General features: G+C 41.6%; 1 protein-coding gene across 2 annotated transcripts; it reads right to left on the bottom strand.

The window, feature by feature from the left end:
- Positions 1 to 241: 241 nt before the first annotated feature.
- Positions 242 to 19436, bottom strand: HSDL2 (hydroxysteroid dehydrogenase like 2). 2 transcript variants are annotated; one of them, XM_017816425.1, is made up of 11 exons: positions 19367 to 19436; positions 16469 to 16632; positions 15961 to 16059; positions 15720 to 15834; positions 11880 to 11983; positions 10883 to 10981; positions 3550 to 3744; positions 2977 to 3048; positions 1568 to 1717; positions 994 to 1122; positions 242 to 552 (listed from the first exon to the last, which is right to left on the bottom strand). In XM_017816425.1, exons 1-11 carry the CDS (start codon positions 19426 to 19428, stop codon positions 440 to 442), a joined length of 1302 nt encoding a protein of 433 aa, XP_017671914.1. In that variant the 5' UTR covers positions 19429 to 19436; the 3' UTR covers positions 242 to 439. The 2 variants fall into 2 exon arrangements, with proteins under 2 accessions (XP_017671914.1, XP_017671915.1); XM_017816426.1 differs by lacking the exon at positions 19367 to 19436 and adding an exon at positions 18584 to 18742.
- Between the last annotated feature and the right edge of the window lie 1276 nt (positions 19437 to 20712).

The following is a 20712-nucleotide window of genomic DNA, read 5'->3' as shown; positions in this document are numbered from 1 at the left end:
TAATAAACCTGGGAAAGAAAAAAAATTCAGGATGCCAATTTACCAGGTATAATTAAGGCACTGCAAAACTGACCATATTGCTTCCACTTAGCACTTCTAGCACAGATCTGCAGGGTGACATTTGCTCTCCCCACCTCTTTCATAGGAAATGTGTACAAGCAACTATGCAGGAAAAAAACTCACTTCAGATCACTTACATTGATCCAGAGGAGCAGAAGTAAAGAAAACATCTGCAACCTAATAAGTGTATTCTTGAGAAGCAATTAGTTTAATCACAAACACTTTCTTCCCTTAATCAGATGGAATTACCTCTCCTACAAAAACCTCACATTTTATCCGTATTTCTTATATTGCATCAGAGAAAAATGAGGACTACAAATTTAAAACAGTATTGCAGTTATATATGAAAGGCCACTGTTCTTCTAGCAAGGGTTTCCCCTTACAGTTTAGAGTTAAGTTGTGTAAGCAACTTCTCGAGCTTCATTGCTAGTGCCATATTTCCTTTAATCCTTAATTTTCCTGACATGAAGGCCATAGTTGGCTTTAGTTTACCTAAAAAGAAGAAATAGAACCATCAGAAAATTAAAGGAATGGGAGACAGCCTGTGCGCAAGAAAATATAATGCCACAACAGCGAGACCTAGCAATTATATTGCTACCAAGTTCTCCTGTAAAAGCAGTGCACAGTTAGGAAACACTGCGTAGAGCTGTGCAGAACACAAATACAACACATTGACTGGATTCTTTCTGAAGCTACGCTGGCTGCTAAAATGTCAATACCTGGTTAATAAAAGAAGAGTAAGCTTTTGTTCTCTTCCTGTTCACAAAACACAGGAGTCCAGAAAAATGCAAGCACTTCTGGCCTGTACTTTCTCCTGAGCCACAAAAAGCTGAAAGCTCCTCCATCCCAGAGCAGAAAGCGAGATGCCAGTCTCCTCCCCCATCAGCAGAAGGTTTTCTGGGCACCGGTCTGACAGAGGCCTTTGTCCCTCACCTGTGAACATTTTCACAAAGTCAGCACTCGACATGCTCATAACCACATCAGCTGTCCCAGGAGGCTTTCCAAAGCCAGTGCTCCCACCCTTGTTCTTCAGGTCGATATACCACGTGCCTCCACCGTCACCTGCACAGAGAACGAAGAGAGGTGACGAGGCAGCAAAGGCAGCAAAGGTGCTCTGCCCTCCTCCCATTTGGAGGCAGCCAAAGCCAACCCCTGGCAGGTGACCCCAGCCCCACGTGCCCATGTGGGGACACGGGCAGGAGAGCCCAAAGGCTGCCCTTCGCTCACAGACCTGGAGGCAGCGGGTGTTTCAAGGAGACCCTGGGAGCACCCCTGCCTGTCCTCACACCAACCCTGTCAGGGAGGGCAGCGACAAAGTGACAAAGGCTCCGCCTATGGCGGGAGTGGCAGCAGCTCCCTGTGCCTGCTGGAGGTCCTCAGAAGGAGCATCACAGCAGAACAGGAGAGGAGCTGCTCTGTTTCGGCATCCGCTTGAAAAGGTGAGTGCTTCTGTTTGAAATCACCGAGTGCCTTTTGCTAGGGAAGGTTTCACATTTGATGCTCTTACCAGATAATTCAAACTGAAAGATGCCCTGAGTACTTCTCACGTTCTCTTCCGTCATGGCCCCCTGAATAACTCTGAATGTTTCTGCAACAGGCCCGGATGGCTTGGCTGGAGCAGATTCTGTCTTCTCCTCTTTCAATGCTTGGGCAGCACCTACAACAAAGATTATTTTTCTCTTTCAAATGATAACCACTTTAAAAATGAATGGAGAAATATGCATTGAGAGCTCCATTTGAAAAGATTTAAGCTTCAAAGTAGAGTAAATGATTATGTTCCCATTTTAGTATTTACACCCATAAAGGATGCTTTCTGCACCTAGGATCTGAATAGGTGTAGAGCACTACAGATAATTCTGAAATATATTTCACTTCCTAATATGTCAAAATAAAGGGGAAATAAAACGACAGCAAAATTCTTACTGTTCTCAGTTCATTACAAATGCTTACACAGCAGTTTTTTTACATAATCCATATACTCCTGACAACACTAAAAAAAAAACCAGTGTCTTTAATAGCCATCACTTTCATCTCAAAATACTTCTGTCTTGTCTATCTTGTAAAGAACATGTATATTTTCATGAATTCTTCTGCAAAGGCTTCTAAGCCTCAATTTGCTGCTTTGATCAGCATTCTATTGTACGACAGCATTTGCAATTTACAAAGTCAGTCAAGCTGATCAGCCTCTAAAAATGTTGTTGAAAGTGTCCTAGGTGTCTTCAATACCAAAAACCAGTTAGGTCTGTTCTGTGAGTCCCAGTATCATGAGGCCCAGGGAACTAACACCATCCATCTCTGGCAGAACAATCCTCCTAGTTCAACAGCTCAAATAGTATTTCCAACAGAAAGGAACTGTTCAAACTTTGCCTTCTCTGCCCTTCTCTTATCCCTAGTTCAACACTTCTATGAAACCTGTTCAGCATTCTTAGTTGCCCTCTAACTTGACACACTACAGTTCTGAAAAAGCGAAACCAAAGCTTTTCTAAAAAAGACTTCTGCATTTCATCTAAGACTTATTTTAATTGTGTAAATTGTGCATGTTTCATCTAAGAAGCCATGGAGGATTTATGTAATGTTCTTTTGTATAAATTTAACAAGGCAAAGGAGATATTCCTGCAAAATGTGCCGTTTGCTATTTAATTTCCAGTGATATTTACATGTGACCTTCTTACTACCACATTCAGATGTTTCAGAAAGGATTTTTCAAAATAATGCACTGACTTTATACCACAGAAGTCCTGCAGGAGGTAGGATTTTTTTCTCTAGTTTTTAGTACCCTCCAAATGAGAAAAGGGTTTCTGCTAAATACCTTGAGTGAAGTCCACTCTTAGGAGAAAAAAGAAAAACAACTAGAAATAGAGAGGGCACTCATTATTGTCAGAAATTATGGACTTGTACACACAGTGCTTTCCCTACCATATCCTTTTTGTTTCACAGCTGTAGTGTCAATCTCAACATCCAAGAAGAAGTCAGGTATCAGAGGGTGACCTAAGAGGAAGGAAAAATATAATAATAAATCCAAGTAAAGTTGGACAGAAGGAATCAATTTCATATGAAATTACAGCCAAGTCTATACGTAAATAAACTACAACTTGAAGGAAAAAACATAGCATGAAATAACATGTTTAGAGTTTTGTTCCTTTAAAATCTGACCTAGAGGGCTTTTAAAGTTGCAATGAAGAACATTTGAAGAAGGAAAAAAATAAAAATCTATCTCACTAGCTGTTAAATACTAATACATACATCTACAATGCAGGTAGATTTTTTTTTTCATTAAAGAATTTCTTAATATAATTTAATAGGCATTTGATTATTAGACTCCCAGTGGACACATATGTGCTTTCTGGGAAGGCACATCCTCAAAGCTGAGGCAAAGCAACTTTTTTACAGACTAATGTAAGAGCCCCTGGGAAAAAAACTATATTAATATTCTCCATATGTCCTTCCCTCCTTCCTGAACTTACTTCTCATCTTAAAGGTCTCTTTTACCTGGTGCAATTGCATAGACATCAAAATCCTTAACTCCCTCTTCTCGCAGCAGAACTTCATCAATAATGAAATTTCCAGTGAAACTTTTTGGTTTTGTTAAAATGCAGTATGCAGCATCTGCCAGGATATCTGTTTTCCTGCACTGTTTTTCTATTCCAGCTCCTCCCAGCATATCCATAGCAGCTGTATGTATGGCTAGAAAGTTTGAACAGTAAGGAAACAAAGCTTAAACATTGATGACGTGGAATTCCCATTTCTCTCGCACGTATACAACCTTAATTTTCTTTTCATGCAAAAGGAAACTGTAGGAAGACAAAAGCTATGAAATACTCCCAACCAACAAATAACTCTTTACAAGCAACAGTGAAAACTAGGAAACTACTAAAGGAATCAAAAAGGGCAGAATGTTTTATGACATTCACATCCCCCTACCTATTTATCAGTGGTCACCCCACCCCGTCCCTTCTGGATTTCGAGGGTTATTCAGGTCATGAAAAACTAACAGGACAACTATTTTCCTCAAAGTGAATGTGTGATACCTGAGTCATTAAGAGGTATTCCCTATGATGATTATTACACTGAAAGTCTCGATGATTAATTTTAGCCTTTTGATAACTCCCATGAGAAAGACATTAAGCTCTTAGCGTCCAAAGCAGGGCAACAAGGATGGTGAAGGGCAGCTGAGGTCACTTGGTCTGTTCAGCCTGGAGAAGAGGAGATTGAGGGGAGACCTCATTGCAGTCTACAACATCCTTGTGAGGGGAAGAGGAGGGGCAGGCACTGATCTCTGCGGTGACCAGTGACAGGACCCAAGGGAATGTCAGGGGAGGTTAGGCTGGATGTTAGAAAAGGCTTCTTCACCCAGAGGGTGGTTGAACACTGGAACAGGATCCCCAGGGGCAAGCACCATAGCACCAAGCCTGACAGAGTTCAAGATACTCTCAGGCACATGGTGTGATTCTTGGGGATGGTCCTGTGCACAATTAAGAGTTGGACTTTTTGATCCTTGTGAGTCCCTTCCAACTCAGCACATTCTGTGATTCTGTGATACTAAAGGGTTTCTCCAAAGTTAATGAGAAACCAAATAGCAAAACCTCAAACAACTTGTTCAAGATTTCACAGAAAGGCTGTGTTAGACCCAAGAATAAAATTCACATCTCCTAAGCTTCTGGTTCTTATATTAACTAAATCTGCTACTTCTGCACCATTCCATTAATTTTGTTTATGCCTCCCCCATGGGAGCTATTAACACTATGGTATGTTGCAGTCCAAGTCTGTGATTTGCTCTTCCAGGCTGAGGTATCCATTCCATTTTTCTTTCATCCTATTCCACAGAAAGGATGTAGTGTTGTAGTGTTCTACACTTGTCATGTTACTTTTTTCCCCTCATACAGTTCTGCTTTTTTCCATCTGCTTTTTAAGACTCAACACTCTACTCTCAAGTTTTGGGACAGAAGAGCATGGAAGCAGAACAATAAACTTGATTTTACATCACTTTTTTCCTCCTTTCGGTCCTCCATTCCACACAAAGTAAGAGCAATTTTGATGCAGAAATGATCCCAACATTTCTTAATGAGCAAAAAATAGGCACTATGCAGGACATATCTATCTGAGCTGGATCATTCACCTTCCAAAGTAGGAACTGGGAAAACAGAAAAAAGTCTTCAGTGCTGGCCACAGAACTCCTGTCCAAGTGTTTTCTAGGAAAGTGCAAAGGTATGTAGATGTTCTTGTTGACCCCCTTATTTTACTCTTCTGTGGTCAGGATTAGTCCCTAGGTTTCATTTACCTTTAACCAACCTCAGCCTCTCTTTTTTTAAAATCAAGTGAACTGCTATAAATACACATTTAAATAAAAAGTGACAAATAGATATACTGTACATATATGTAGGTATCCCTAAGTCTTTTTCTCATCTTTAAGAATAGAAAATAAATTTGCATTTCTTTAGTCCTTTGAAATGCTATCTGCCCTGCACGACTTTTTTTTTTTTTTTTTTAATAACTACTAACAGCTCAGAGGATATTTCTGTCAAATACTCTGATGAAATTTACTGGCTTCTGTTGACCCAAATATATTCCATTATTCTGACAATTCATTAAGCCACTCACTTTTCCTGGCCCACATTTCTACCACTTCTCTGTTAGTGTCAACTACTGTTCTTCTGAGCACAGTCAGGCTATTGCATAGACTAAAGCAAAAAGGTCTCAAACAGTAGTCTGACTGCACATTGTTATATTCATTTCACATAAAGTGATGCTGGTTTTCCTCTAATGCACATGAAGAGACTTCCAGTTTTGTCACAGGACACCTCTTTTATTCCTCTGCGCTGTTTGTGATGGGATTGCCCTTCTGAAAGGCATTCTCTTTCACTTTTAGATAAATGGAGAGCTCTTGGCATCTTATTACCAGCATACTGTCACATGCAAATGAACAGATCCAGGCATCCATACTAACACTGAGGTTAAACACATTTGTATGAAATTATAGTGGACTTCTAAACTAAGTACTTTGCAACTTATTTTAGATATGGTGGAAGTCTGTAACACTATCTCTCTGGATGACCACAAGAAAGTAGTTAACTTTCTCACTTTTGGAAGAGAAAACCTCTCGAAAGACTATTTTTAGTACTAGAGAATTCACACATTATCCTCCTTTATACTTGAGGACACACTGGTTTTCCTGGAGGCATCACTGATTTATACAAACTTTGAGAGCTCATCCAATGTTTCTAACAGCCTTAAGATGAATGAGCAAGAATGGATTCATCAAATAAAAAGCTCTTTTGCATACCTTGAATTCTACAGAAAGCCTAATTACTTTTTTAAATACTTTACAGCATTTCCCAGAGAGAAATCTTCATTTAGAAAAGCATTTATTAGAATAGATAACGTTTTCATTTGTAAATTGAATCTTCCTGCACTTCCAAGCCTCATGTACTACAGATGCTGTGGGGAACAGGTATTAGCTTCACTCCTTAACAAGTGGCAGTTCCTGCAGTGTTCTCCTCTAACTTATTTTAGCAGGTACAGATGTGTTACCAAGGACACAATGGCACTGCAACGCACAAGAGAAAGACAGATATGGCTTTCTTTGGTTTGGGTTTCCTACTTCACCCCCATAAGAATGTCAGATTTTGCAGAAGTTTACTTAATACCATCTAGACATCCTTTAATAACAGACCACATCTGAGACACTGGTACTATTTGGAGTGCTGCAGTATATGCAAACATAAGAAAGAAATAATGTATTCAAATATGCAACATAAGACTTAATGTAACTTCTGCTTATAAAGTTAGCCATCCCTCTGAAAAAATTTCCATTGTGAGCAGGTGGTGAAATTCTGACAGGTCCTTTTTTCCCTCTCCATGAAAAATAGGAAGCCAAATTATGATTCAGACGGGTGGGGGAAAACAACTACATTGCAAAATAGACTTAGTATAACCATCTGGTCTCTGCAGAAAAAAATTCTTTAGCTTTCAATGGTATGTTGGGACCCATAAAGGCACCAACTCATTTCCACCATATTATTAGTGGATGTTTATTCCACCATATCCAGAATCAGAAAGAAGGTGTTGGAAAATCAGAAAGCTGTGGAGGGGGCACATAATGTGCCTATGCAGAATGTAAATATGTGCTCTTACAAGACACCTGTAATCTTGTAACATCTTTTGCATGAAAAAATAAGTGAAATTGGTAGTGTTGTCTGCAGCTTCATACCATGTCTCTGTCTGAACGACATATTGTGGATTAATTCCTTTACTGTCCCTAGCTCTCACAGACAACATACATTGTTTGATCAGTCAGTGACCGTAAAAAAACCACACAATGGTAGGTAAAAGGTCACCTCTGTTAATGAAAAACCAAATTACTCCCCCCCACAGGATTCTGAGGAGATATAAAACCCATTTAGCAGTGGTATTTTAAAGACAAGACAGGGGGATGGGTGTGAGGTCTAGGGAGCTACAGACTTCAAGAATCAAGTTTCATGCTCTGTTCCAGATCCCACAGATCCTCAGAAATCTTCGATGAAACTTTTCTGAGGTTTTCCTGGAGCGCTCAAAAAGCAAGTATGCGGAAACAAGTTCATATTTCTTCTAACTGCCTCAGAAATAAAAAAATACAAAAACCTGAAACCTGAAAGGTGAGCTTTGACTCCACTGGAAGGCAATCCAGACCCCGAAGTTACACAGGTAGTTGCCTTCAGTACATCAAAAATGAAGACCTTATCCTCTTCGAAACAGTACAGGTTTTGTGATGATATAATTATTATGAACAATATAACTGTAATTCAAAAAAGGTCTATCCCTTACCAAAATATTTCTATAGGTAAAACTCATAGAGTGAGAAGAATTATGAGGCATCCATGTACTGGGAGAATTTAAGATGCAAGCATCCAGACCAATGAAAAACAACCAAGTCTGTCAGACGCACTAACCCGTGTCCAATTGATTATCACCTATTTTAGCTAAGAAACTCAGCTGATTTTGTCTGAAATATTTAAGTTTTGCTCATATTTCTCACTTTAGAGAAAGCAGATCAGAGAGTTCCAGTTCGCACTACAAGTAAAAAGAGGCCTGCAACTCCTAACATGAAAACATTGAAAAGTGCCTGTGTACAAATACTTCTTACACTGGAGCACCATCCTCAAAAGAGGATTTTGGTTCATATTTTTTACTCTTCTTGCTTCTTCCCTCCCTGCACTAGGTTAAGGAAATAGACACTGCTGTTGTAATGTTTCCTAACACAATGATGGGGCTTACACCACTAAAGGGCAGGATTACCCTCTGTCTGGTATTGATTTTAACATCAGTATCATTTCTGCCCACAGATGTATTTGGGGTGAAGAGACTGGCCTCCTTGGCAAACAGCTGGCCAAATCTTGAACAGCAGCCCTGACCCCCACAGACTCACAGAAAATAAACTGATGTTAACACAGTGTAGGAGCACTGAGTTGCTTTTCTTCCACAGAGCTCTTTAATTTCCTGTAACTTGCAATCACATAGTTCTGTGAACAACTTTTCACAGAACTTCACTGTGCCAAAATTTCTAGGAACAGGGTTTTTTAAACTACTTCTACGTTCACAGAGGTATCTATCTTGTCAGTTCCATGTGAACTCTGGCAATTTAACTAGCAGGAATTCTAAAGAGTACAACTTATACAGATGCTCAATATCTGCTAATGAAAGCACACTAATACTTTTATGATTCTGTCCAAACCAAAACTCTGGGTGCATGAGAAAAAGTACAGACAAGCCAAATCTACACGCATGCTTTAACCAGCTGAAGGAGTTGAATGGGTTGCAAACTAGCTGAAGATGAGTTTAGATCAAAGTGGCAATGGTCTAGTGAGAACTAGGAATGAAGACCAGCACCCGTGCAGGATGAACCAAAGTGATATAAAAGAACTGCTAATTCTTCTGAATCAATTCCAGAAGAAGTCTGAAGTATATTAAATGTCAAATAAAGCAAGTTCCAACAGTCAAAACACAGAAAGTCAATATTTTAGTACCATAAAAAAAAAATTCACCTGTTTTAGGCCATAAAGCATTGACAGCAACTTCTCCTCTAAATTCTTCTGCCATTCCCAAGACGCACATGGACATCCCGTATTTAGAAATGGTATAAGCTAAGACACTATCAATATAACTATCAAGGAAAGGTAAAAAAGGTAATAGATTCATAAGGAAAAAGAAGGTTTTTGAGACAAAACAGTACCTTCCTAGAGTCAGAATCTCTCCCTTCTCTCTGCCACCCCCTGTCAGATATAGACTGTAGACTGTCATCTTTTCACTACAATAAAACGAGAGCTACACACATTTTGCCAAAAATAATGACTGAAGCCTGGCTGTATGGTGTTTTTGTCATGCTTTTCATACACAGAACACTGACAAGAGTGCTCGATTTTTTCATGAGGCCTGAGGCATACAAGCTGTTAATGACCAAACTGTATCCTATAGAAAACAAAAAAGGCAGGGAGCAGGAATTTTAAATCATTGTCATCTATCTACTTGGAGAAGTGAAACTTTTTCGGGGAAAGAACTGGAACTTCCTGGAGTTTAATATGACAAGTGTCCAAAATGGAAAGTTTTTCCACAGTTTTAAAATGAGCAACACTAACCTCAAGATAACATGGAGTTCCTTTCCCACCTCAAAACTAATTTCCATATTAAAAGACAACATGGAGCTTTATCCATAGTAAAACAAACATGAGGCTGAATCAGTAAGAAAACAGATTTTGGGTTTCAGTCTCTATTTGGAGCAGAAGATTTTCTGTAGTCTTAACAAGTCCCATGAAAAAGCACAGACTCTTACCTTGAAAACATAAAGAATATATGAGGCCATGAAACCTGCGCTACATTTTCCCACAAAACAATTTCTTCCAGTGCCAGTCTGTATACAGTGCTAAAGATATAAGATCTGGCACTCCTGCACATTTCACCAGCTGCTTACATGGTTCTCAAAAAATAGCAACAAAGGCTCTGAATGCTACTCACCACAATGATTTTTGAACCATATGGGATTCAGATTCATAGGTGGGCTAAGGTTCAGGATATGGGGGTTCTTACTCTTCCTCAAGTGGGGAAGGCATGCTTTAGATCTGAAAGATTGATTCAGATATATCAGTCTCCTTTTATTTTATGGACCACCTATAATTACAGTAAAAACCATACTAGCAGACCAGTAATTTCATGACAGTAAAACTTAGCTGAGACCCTCTTCTTGTATCAAGTACTTAACTGATATAAAGAACAACAAAAAAATATCTGTTCCAGATCGCTTATCTCAGGCCTAGCATTCATTCATGCATACTGACCACATACTCCAAACAGTGCATCAGCATCAACTGACGCTGATTTTCCAGATGGTCAGAAGCCATAAATCTCCTCGTAATAGTTCTGGTAGAAGCAACAAAACACTATAAGGCAATAAGCAAAATTAACTGTGCAGAGCATCATTTAGTAACAAATACATTGTCTTTCAAACCCATACCTACTTGTTCTTTAAAACCAGGTTGAAGACATACTGTTGCAGAGTGGAACGCTATCACGAATATTCCAGGCGGCAAAACTGAAAATCCGTTCTCTGCTTAGAGAATTCTCCTTTGAATTTACACATCTGTAAATCATAGCTTTTACTTTATAGAAACTGTCACATGACTTCATTTCTAGCACTAGGATACATGTTTGCATTTGATCTCTGCTTGAGAATTTTTAATCAAGCTTCATAAGGCAAAGTTTGACCAGCAGTTCCATACTCAACCACCCTGGTCTCTTGCCTTCCTTGCCTGATTCCTTTCACCTGGGGATCCCCAGCTCATCNAAAAAAATTCACCTGTTTTAGGCCATAAAGCATTGACAGCAACTTCTCCTCTAAATTCTTCTGCCATTCCCAAGACGCACATGGACATCCCGTATTTAGAAATGGTATAAGCTAAGACAATAAGTGTAAAAAAGATAAACGTTTACACTCTATCAATATAACTATCAAGGAAAGGTAAAAAAGGTAATAGATTCATAAGGAAAAAGAAGGTTTTTGAGACAAAACAGTACCTTCCTAGAGTCAGAATCTCTCCCTTCTCTCTGCCACCCCCTGTCAGATATAGACTGTAGACTGTCATCTTTTCACTACAATAAAACGAGAGCTACACACATTTTGCCAAAAATAATGACTGAAGCCTGGCTGTATGGTGTTTTTGTCATGCTTTTCATACACAGAACACTGACAAGAGTGCTCGATTTTTTCATGAGGCCTGAGGCATACAAGCTGTTAATGACCAAACTGTATCCTATAGAAAACAAAAAAGGCAGGGAGCAGGAATTTTAAATCATTGTCATCTATCTACTTGGAGAAGTGAAACTTTTTCGGGGAAAGAACTGGAACTTCCTGGAGTTTAATATGACAAGTGTCCAAAATGGAAAGTTTTTCCACAGTTTTAAAATGAGCAACACTAACCTCAAGATAACATGGAGTTCCTTTCCCACCTCAAAACTAATTTCCATATTAAAAGACAACATGGAGCTTTATCCATAGTAAAACAAACATGAGGCTGAATCAGTAAGAAAACAGATTTTGGGTTTCAGTCTCTATTTGGAGCAGAAGATTTTCTGTAGTCTTAACAAGTCCCATGAAAAAGCACAGACTCTTACCTTGAAAACATAAAGAATATATGAGGCCATGAAACCTGCGCTACATTTTCCCACAAAACAATTTCTTCCAGTGCCAGTCTGTATACAGTGCTAAAGATATAAGATCTGGCACTCCTGCACATTTCACCAGCTGCTTACATGGTTCTCAAAAAATAGCAACAAAGGCTCTGAATGCTACTCACCACAATGATTTTTGAACCATATGGGATTCAGATTCATAGGTGGGCTAAGGTTCAGGATATGGGGGTTCTTACTCTTCCTCAAGTGGGGAAGGCATGCTTTAGATCTGAAAGATTGATTCAGATATATCAGTCTCCTTTTATTTTATGGACCACCTATAATTACAGTAAAAACCATACTAGCAGACCAGTAATTTCATGACAGTAAAACTTAGCTGAGACCCTCTTCTTGTATCAAGTACTTAACTGATATAAAGAACAACAAAAAAATATCTGTTCCAGATCGCTTATCTCAGGCCTAGCATTCATTCATGCATACTGACCACATACTCCAAACAGTGCATCAGCATCAACTGACGCTGATTTTCCAGATGGTCAGAAGCCATAAATCTCCTCGTAATAGTTCTGGTAGAAGCAACAAAACACTATAAGGCAATAAGCAAAATTAACTGTGCAGAGCATCATTTAGTAACAAATACATTGTCTTTCAAACCCATACCTACTTGTTCTTTAAAACCAGGTTGAAGACATACTGTTGCAGAGTGGAACGCTATCACGAATATTCCAGGCGGCAAAACTGAAAATCCGTTCTCTGCTTAGAGAATTCTCCTTTGAATTTACACATCTGTAAATCATAGCTTTTACTTTATAGAAACTGTCACATGACTTCATTTCTAGCACTAGGATACATGTTTGCATTTGATCTCTGCTTGAGAATTTTTAATCAAGCTTCATAAGGCAAAGTTTGACCAGCAGTTCCATACTCAACCACCCTGGTCTCTTGCCTTCCTTGCCTGATTCCTTTCACCTGGGGATCCCCAGCTCATCAATTCAAAGATTTATCCAGGTGAAATCCCACATGACTGGAAAAAGGGAAACATTGCATCTATCTTAAAAAAGGCTAGAAAGGAGGACTGGGAATTACTGACGTGTCAGTCTCACCTCTGCGCCTGGGAAACAGATCCTCCTAAAAGCTGTGCTAAGGCACATGGAGGACATGGAGGTGATTTAGGACAGTCAGCACAGCTTCACCAAGGACAAGTCTTGCCTGACCAACCTAGTGGCTTTCTATGGTGGAGTGACTGCATCAGCGGACAAGGGAAGGGCTACAGATGTCATTTATCTGGACTTCTCTAAAGCTTTACACATGGTTTCTCTTAACAGTCTTCTCTGTAAACTGGAGAGAAAAGGATTTGATGGGTGGACTGTTCAGTGGATAAGGAATTGGTTGGGTGGTCATCTCCAGGGGGTAGCGGTCAATGGCTCCGAGTCATGATGGACATCAGTGATGAGGGGTGTCCCTCCAGTTGGTATTGAGACCAGCACTATTCCATGGCTTCATTAATGACACAGACAAAGGGATCAAGTGCACCCTCAGCAAATTTGCTGACGACATCAAGCTCAGTGGTGCGGTTGCCACACCTGAAGGACAGGATGCCATCCAGAGGGAGCTGGTCAAGCTCTAGAAGTGGGCCCATGGGAATCTCATGAACCTTAAAAAGATCGAGTGCAAGGAGCTGCACCTGGGCTAGGGCAACCCTAGGTATCAGCAAAGGCCAGGCGATGAACAAATTGAGAGCAGCCCTGCCAAGAAGGACTTGGGGTGCTGGTGGATGAGAGGCTGAACATGACCCAGCAATGTGCACCTGCACTCCTGAAAGCCAGTCATGTTCTGGGCTTCATAAAAGGTATGTGTCCAGCAGGCTGAGGGAGGGGATTCTGCCCCTCTGCTCTGCTCTGGTGAGTTCCCACCTGGAATGCTGCATCCAGCTCTGGGGCCCCCAACACAAGAAGGACGTTAATCTGTTGAGGCAAGTCCAAAGGAAGGCCACCAAGATGATCAGAGGGAAGGAACACCAAGGACGGGCTGAGAGAGTTCGGGTTATTCAGCCTGGAGAAGAGAAGGCTCTGGGCTGATCTTACTGCAGACTTCCAGTACATAAATGGCCTACAAGGAGGTTGGAGATCAGACTTCCTACAAGGACATGGAGTGACAGAACTAGGAGGAATGGCTTTAAATTCAAAGCAGATGGGTTTAGATTAGATATTAGGAAGAAATACTTTACTGTGAAGGTGGTGAGGCACTGGAACAGGTTGCCTAAGAAGATGTAGATTCCCCATCCCTTGAAGTGTTCAAGGTCAGGCTGGATGGAGCTCTGAGCCTGGTCTAGTGGGAGATGTCACTGCCTGTGGTGGGGGCTTGGAACTACATGATCTTTAAGGTCCTTTCCAACTCAATCTATTCTATGATTCTATGTCAACAAGTACACTCTGTAAGATGGGACATCTTCCCGACGTCCTCCACAGGGAAAAAAAATCCACACCCCTTTTTTTTAACCATTGTCATTTTCTGAACATTACACTGAAAACAGATCTCTACAAATTACAAACAGAAACAAAACACAAAGCAAGGGGAAGAAAAGGCAGAAATGCTTGACTAGGTTTTCTTAATTGAGAGTTACAAAAGCAATGAAAAAGACCATTTCCCTTGAAAGGCATTAAACTTCCATACAGTCTTCCATTTGCAGCACACAGAACCTGCTTTTTGATCTTTTCAAGGCAGAATAGGACCAAAAGCAAAGATGACTTTAAGAATTCCCCATTAATTTGGAATACCTAGATGTAACACCAAGAAAATGATTGTCGCTAGTGGGTAGAGAGAAAGAGATGGAACTTGCCATTCGATACAGTGGAATCCATTCAGAGATTTATCTATCCAAAGATACACATAGAGGATTTTATGGAATTCCAAACTCAATTTTCCTTTTTGAGCACAGAAGCACAGCCTATCAAAAGTATATGTCACCGAATGAAAGCACAGAAATGCCACTCTGAAAGCAGAGTCTTTCTTTCTTCCATCCTCTTTCTCTCTCCATGCTGAGCATGTCTCTCTAATTCAGAAAGCTGCTACTTACGTGTTTTTACGCTATTTAAATAGCAAATTTGTTCACTTACTCTTAGCAAAATGACATTAATGCATATAATCATAATATCTGATAACCAGATTCATCTGCACAAAACCAGACACTATTCTAGACTGGAGAGTTGGACTAGATGACCTTTAAAGGTCCTTTCCAACCCAAACTATTCTATGATTCTGTGATAATACTTTGATAAGAAACCTTCTGATCACATTAGGCAACAATTTAATTTGAGAATCTGCATCGTCCTAAGGGCTTTTTTCTTAAATTCTGTCAAAATCAAGGCCTTCTTTTTAAGACAGAGCTCTAAATGACTTCCTGTACATGAAAAGATGATCCAACCCACTGAATCCACCCCCAAAAATGCGCAAAATAAGGACCAGAGAAATAGTGAAATCAAATCTTGGTTAATTTAAATAAATGATAGAACTGATAAGTCAAAAGTAGGTGGAGAACACTTTAGATCATTAAGTTAGATATCTTTAACATTTCTCTTTTAGCTATGGTATGTTATATAACGTCTCTAAAGATTAAAAGCTTATGAGGAGGAAACTGACAAATAAGATATTGCACCTGATATATGCAAAGATTTAGTCATTTTGCTTGAAATGAAAGAGCATCAGCATTTTGCAAAGCCAAGCTGGAGCTCCGTTTGAAACAAACTAGTTTCTTCTTCCTACATGCACGGAGATGCTTGTGAGCACTTAATGACTATAGTAATAAGGTTCCTGTTTACTTCAACTTGCAATTATTTCTTACAAATATTAATTTCAAACAGTTGACCAATAACGCTGTGAGCACATATAGAATAATTACACTCCAACTCTAGGTCAGCAATACAACTACAAAATTTCTCAGAAAAACTGAGAAAAACATCATACATTCTGTTACAATTACTCTGATTCCTTCACTCAGCACTTACGTAAGGTAGGTTCCTCGAACATTGACATCCATCATAAGATTGACCTTCTTCGTTGCTGTTTCCAAAGTGCCAGTCAAAGAGATGGCACTTGCATTGTTCACCAAAATGTCAATCCCTGGTTTAAAGATAAGTCATTTCACATTAACATTTAAAGACAAAAAGCCCGAGTAAGGCAGCTGTTCTTTTCTCTTTTTGTTTGAACAATCTGCCTGTTCATGTCTCCCCCACACTATTAACATACCTCCAAAAGTCTTCACAGCTTTCTCCACGGCACTAATAATTTGCTCTTCTTCCCTCACATTAACAACGCAGGGCAAAGCCTTTCCTCCAGCCGCTTCAACTGTACAATTAAAAAATTAAACATTTAAAAATTTGCTGTCAGATGGCACAAATAACACGAACCTTCTGAGGATCTCTGATGCAACGACATGCTTCAAGAAGGCACTGAAAATCATACTCTCAAATTGTGACCTCTTTATGTGTTGTAGAAAGAACAGGGAAGCCAAAATCAAATCTTAACACTGTGAATGTGTTTTTCATACCTCTCAAGTAACACGGCATTTTTACATTTATATACACATACATCTTCATTACAGTGACATTAAAGCATTCCTGAGAGGCCAGAGAAGCACTAAGCTTATTTAAGTAAAGGTAAACTGGAATATCTATGCATTTTTCCACTCAGGTATGACAATTAAGCTTACACTCAGCCTAGCACTTGAAACCAACTTTCATTTGTTAAAACTCACTTTCTTCTGCAGCGGTGTAGATAGTCCCTGGAAGAGTAGGATGGGGCTCAGCTGTCTTGGCAGCTATCACAATGTTTGCACCATCCTTAGCAGCTTTCAAAGCAATGGCTTTGCCAATGCCTCGACTTGCACCTGTGATGAAGAGGGTGCATCCTGCCAGTTTCCTGAAGGTGAAGGGGTAAGTGGAGGGTAAAGAGGAGAACAAAGAAAAAGGTGTAAATCATTGACTTTTATCACTCTCTAAGCGAAAAAGTAATTAGCGCAGTCTCTCAACCACACAAATGCCCTCATCATTTTACTAACAAAACAGCCTTCAAGCACAAAAGGGATGGCTACAGCTACAGCAAAGCACCAGTGAACTAAGACCATTCCCCAAGTTTGCAAACATTATAAAGCAAGAAGGTTACACAGGTCACCCAGTTACATTTCTCCCTCTTTGTAAAATGATCCCACACACTGTTTACAACAGAGCTGCTACATTCTCCAACAGTGGAAAAGGAGTAATTTGTAAAAACGAAATGCCAGTTTCTAAGGAGACAACACACCTACACAGATCTCTGTAATTTACTAGTCATAGTTCTCCATACAAAAAGAACTGCTGTCTCAACGTAGTATAAAGTTTCAAGGCCAGAACCACAATGCCATATGCAAAAACTTTATCTTCAGAAATGGCAATTACTTCTCTTAAATCTTCTATGCTCAACAGTTTTTCAGTAACTGCATTTAATCCAGCGGGTCCTCCAAATGAACAGGTTCAATCAAAACCTCTGGAGAAACACATTTTAGAACACAGGAAAGACGTCTGGCTGACACAATGTCACTGAATTTTTGAAAAGAGAAATATCAACTCCATTTTAAAGTATATTCAACAATAAAGTTTCTTAGACCACAGGTATTTCATATGAAGGAATGTGTGTTTCAGTGTTCTGCATAAAGCTCATGCTGCTTTTTGTAACTCTGCAGCAAAAGCAAGAGTTTTTAACTTCAGTTAGAGAATGCATAAAAACTGTGTAATGGTGACTTCACTTTTTGCTTCCATTACAAATATTACACACCAGCCTCCAAGCCTGCATTAGTTTTCCTTTCAGATTGGGCCAGACTTAGTACTGTTTCTCCACACCTGTTTTCAGATGTGGGTTTTTTTCCCCTCTAAATCTGAGAACATCCGCCTCTTAAATGCTCTCTAGTGTTTGCTTTCCGAAAGCAGAAAACTGGAATGGGGCAGAAAGGGCGAGTGATCTTCCCCTGCAAGGGGGAACCCAGGAAGTCAACAAAGTCCTGCAGATGCCATTTCAAAGAGCTTTCATCTGCAAAATTGAGTTCTAGAAAGGCACATAAAAAAAAATATCTAAACAGCACAGTGAATCATAAAAAACTGCTGTCAAGAGTCAAGTCACATGCACAATGAGTGAAGTTCGATTCTGCAGTACAGTCAAACTGTAAAACTCAGTCATGTAAGGCCAGAGTCTGTCTTCTGCCTTTAACCAACCAATATGAAGTCTGCAGAATCCTCCTTAGTCAGGGAAGAGGTAAATGGGTCCAGCAAGAGGCAACTTTAGAGGAGAAAGAAGCTGAGGAAAGCTGATGGGGCTTTAAGCCCAGACAAGGGCAAGACTGGTCCATTCAGAAAGACAAGCAGATGTACCAGAAGACCAGCATGGCTTTGCAGGGAACGTGTAAATCAGCTCCCATAAACATAAGTGTCATACAGATAGTGGGATTAAAGCCAGGTCACAAAGAAGGAAACAGAAACATTATCAGCCATATTGGGGTGGTGCCAGGAAAACCAAAGTTCACCTGCAGCTGAGATTTGCGAAAGACACAGGGACTCCTCCTGCTACACTGGCAGTAAAAGCAGGCCCCTTGCTCAATGGGATGGGTGAATGCAAGGCTTTCAACATCCTCTGTCACAATATTTTTGCTTTGTATTTAAGATATGATGATATGATCTGCATGGGTGCACAAACTAGTAAAAAACTAGCTGGTTGGTCAGGCTTAGAGGTGGTGGTTTGTTAAGTCATACTTGTAAGACTTTGGGTTTATTTCTTAGTTCGCTTAGCGGCCCAATAGTTTACAAGTTTATAAAGCATGTGCCTGTCCAAAATTGTTTACGACCTGTATTGTGAAGGTTGCATATGTATTGTTTCCATCACGGCTGAATTCTGGAAATAAGACAGAAAATGTCGAATTCATCTCTGTGCCCTGCAGTCCTGGGGATCTTGAAAGACAATAAGATAGGTTCCTTTCCCACAAGGAATGACTGGTAATGCAGAAACCTGCAAGTCACATCAGGGACACTGTTTAGAGCTCACGTAGACCCTAGGATTTTAATGAATAATCCTGTTTATAACATACAGGAAAAAATAATAACAATTTATCTTCCTAGCTGTTAGCAGTGTTGGCCTCTGAAAGGCTAAAAGGTAGAAAAGATCCTATACTGGAAAAAAATTTGACTGCCAGGTAAGCAGGTACTGGCTTGGCACAAGACAGGGAAGAATAGTTTTACATGCATAAAGTTACAGATACACTGCCGAATCTACGTTAAAACCCTCCAGTAACAATTTCCACTGCAAAACGCGCCGCTAAGGGGCACCGGCACGAAGCGCTCGCCCCGAGGGTCCCGGGCACCCTCGGCCGGCACAGCCCCCGAGCTGCTCCCCACGGCCACCGGGACACGGTGTCCTGCGCTACCACCGCCCGCTCCCGGCTGGCCCCGCACCGAGGGGAGGGCAGCACCGCGCACGGGAGCGTCCCGCGAGCCCCCGCGGCGGCCCCAGCCCAGCCCAGCCCAGCCCGCCCCGAGGGCCCTGCGGCGGCCGAGCAGCCGCGGCTGTGCCGGGGCGTCCCCCCGGCCCGGCCCTGCGGAGCGGGGAGCCCAGGCCGGCCGGGGCACCTTACCCGGTGTTGGGCAGCATGGCGGCGGCGGCGATCCCGCGGGCCGCGCAGCCGCCGCTCCTCATCGGGGCGGAGCGGCCCGGCCGGGGCGGGGGCAGCGCCGCGGACCCCAGCGAGGAGCCGCCGGACCGGCCGCCCGAGGCTGAGGAGGGATCGGGGGTGGCGTGGTCGCGGGGTGCGAGCCAACCTGGGTGTGGAGCGGGCCTATGTGGGATGAAAGGTTGAATCGGGAGGTTTCCCGCATTCTTTCGTTCTCTGCCGGGTGTATGAAACACACAGGCTTTGGCCTGAACTGTCTTGCAGGTCCCACTCAAATCAGTGGAGGCTTTGCTGCCATCCCATTTTCTGGAGTGCTGTGTCCAGTTCTGGCTCCTCAGGACAAGAAAGAGGGCCCAGCGGAGGGCAACAAAGATGATGAGGGGTCTGGAGTATCTCTCTTAAGAGGAGAGGCTACGGGAACTGGGTCTGTTTAGTCTGGAGAATACTGAGGGGGATCTCATTGACGCATATAAATATCTCGAAGGTGGGCACCAAGAGGATGGTGTCTGACTCTTTTCAGTGGTGCCCAGCAACAGGATGAGGAGTATTGGCCATAAACTAAAACAGAAGAAGTTTCACCTCAACATGAGGAAGAACTTATTTATTTTGAGTGTGGTAGAGTATGAGAACAGGCTGCTCCGGGGGGGATCCTGGAGACCTCCTCTGTGGAGAAATTCAAAACCCATTCCTGTGTCACCTACTGTAGGTGACCCTGGCTTGGCATGGTGATTGGACTAGATCAGAGGTCCCTTCCAACTCTAATGAGGGCTTTCAGTAGTTTTCCAGTGCCTCCATGTTAGGCCTGCAAGTGGTGGGCAGCAGGGGAGCACAGGTTTACCATGGGCTGAGCACTCCTGCATCTGTGCTTGCAGTCCAGTGCTCTGCCTCTCTACAAAGCAGAAACCCACAGTCCTGCAGTGGAGGATCCCCCCATTCCCCAGACTGCCCTTCCCTCTGACAGTACAGCATTCATCCTGGAGCAGAGCTGGCCCCTGACCACCCAGCTACTCACAGGAGAATGTGGTAGGCCCTTCTTTTTCAAGAGCTACTTCTTTAACTCCGTGGGGCCAGGTATTTTGCCCATCAGCCTTTTCACTTACGCAAACTCAGGCAACTGCTGCCGTGTTGTGTTTCAGCAAAGCCTCCCTGGCTGCCACGGCAGACCCGTCTCTGCTGGAGCCTCCCTCTGCCAGCTGCTTCTCACTCCCCAGCCTTCACCTGTGGCTGAGCTGGGTTCACCTGAGGAAGGAGATGCAGCTGTGGAGAAGGAGGTGGCAAGGTCCTGGTGAGCACTGTCAGCTGGGCCCTGA

This window comes from Lepidothrix coronata, unplaced genomic scaffold (genome assembly GCF_001604755.1).
Source record: "Lepidothrix coronata isolate B3197 unplaced genomic scaffold, Lepidothrix_coronata-1.0 Scaffold55, whole genome shotgun sequence".
NCBI lineage: Eukaryota > Metazoa > Chordata > Aves > Passeriformes > Pipridae > Lepidothrix > Lepidothrix coronata.
Note: the sequence above shows the minus strand (reverse complement) of the source record. Positions and strands in the feature narration are given on the sequence as shown.

Bases quoted from the DNA above. Each gene is read 5' to 3' on its own strand.
- HSDL2 (XM_017816425.1), bottom strand. From the start codon at position 19,428: ATGAGGAGCGGCGGCTGCGCGGCCCGCGGGATCGCCGCCGCCGCCATG. The intron at 11,984-15,719 runs GTAAGTGCTGAG...TCAATCTTTCAG, and splicing joins GTTCGAGGAACCTACCTTAC to ATCTAAAGCATGCCTTCCCC. The intron at 3,745-10,882 runs GTGAATTTTTTT...CAAACTTTCTAG, and splicing joins TGCTTTATGGCCTAAAACAG to CCATACATACAGCTGCTATG.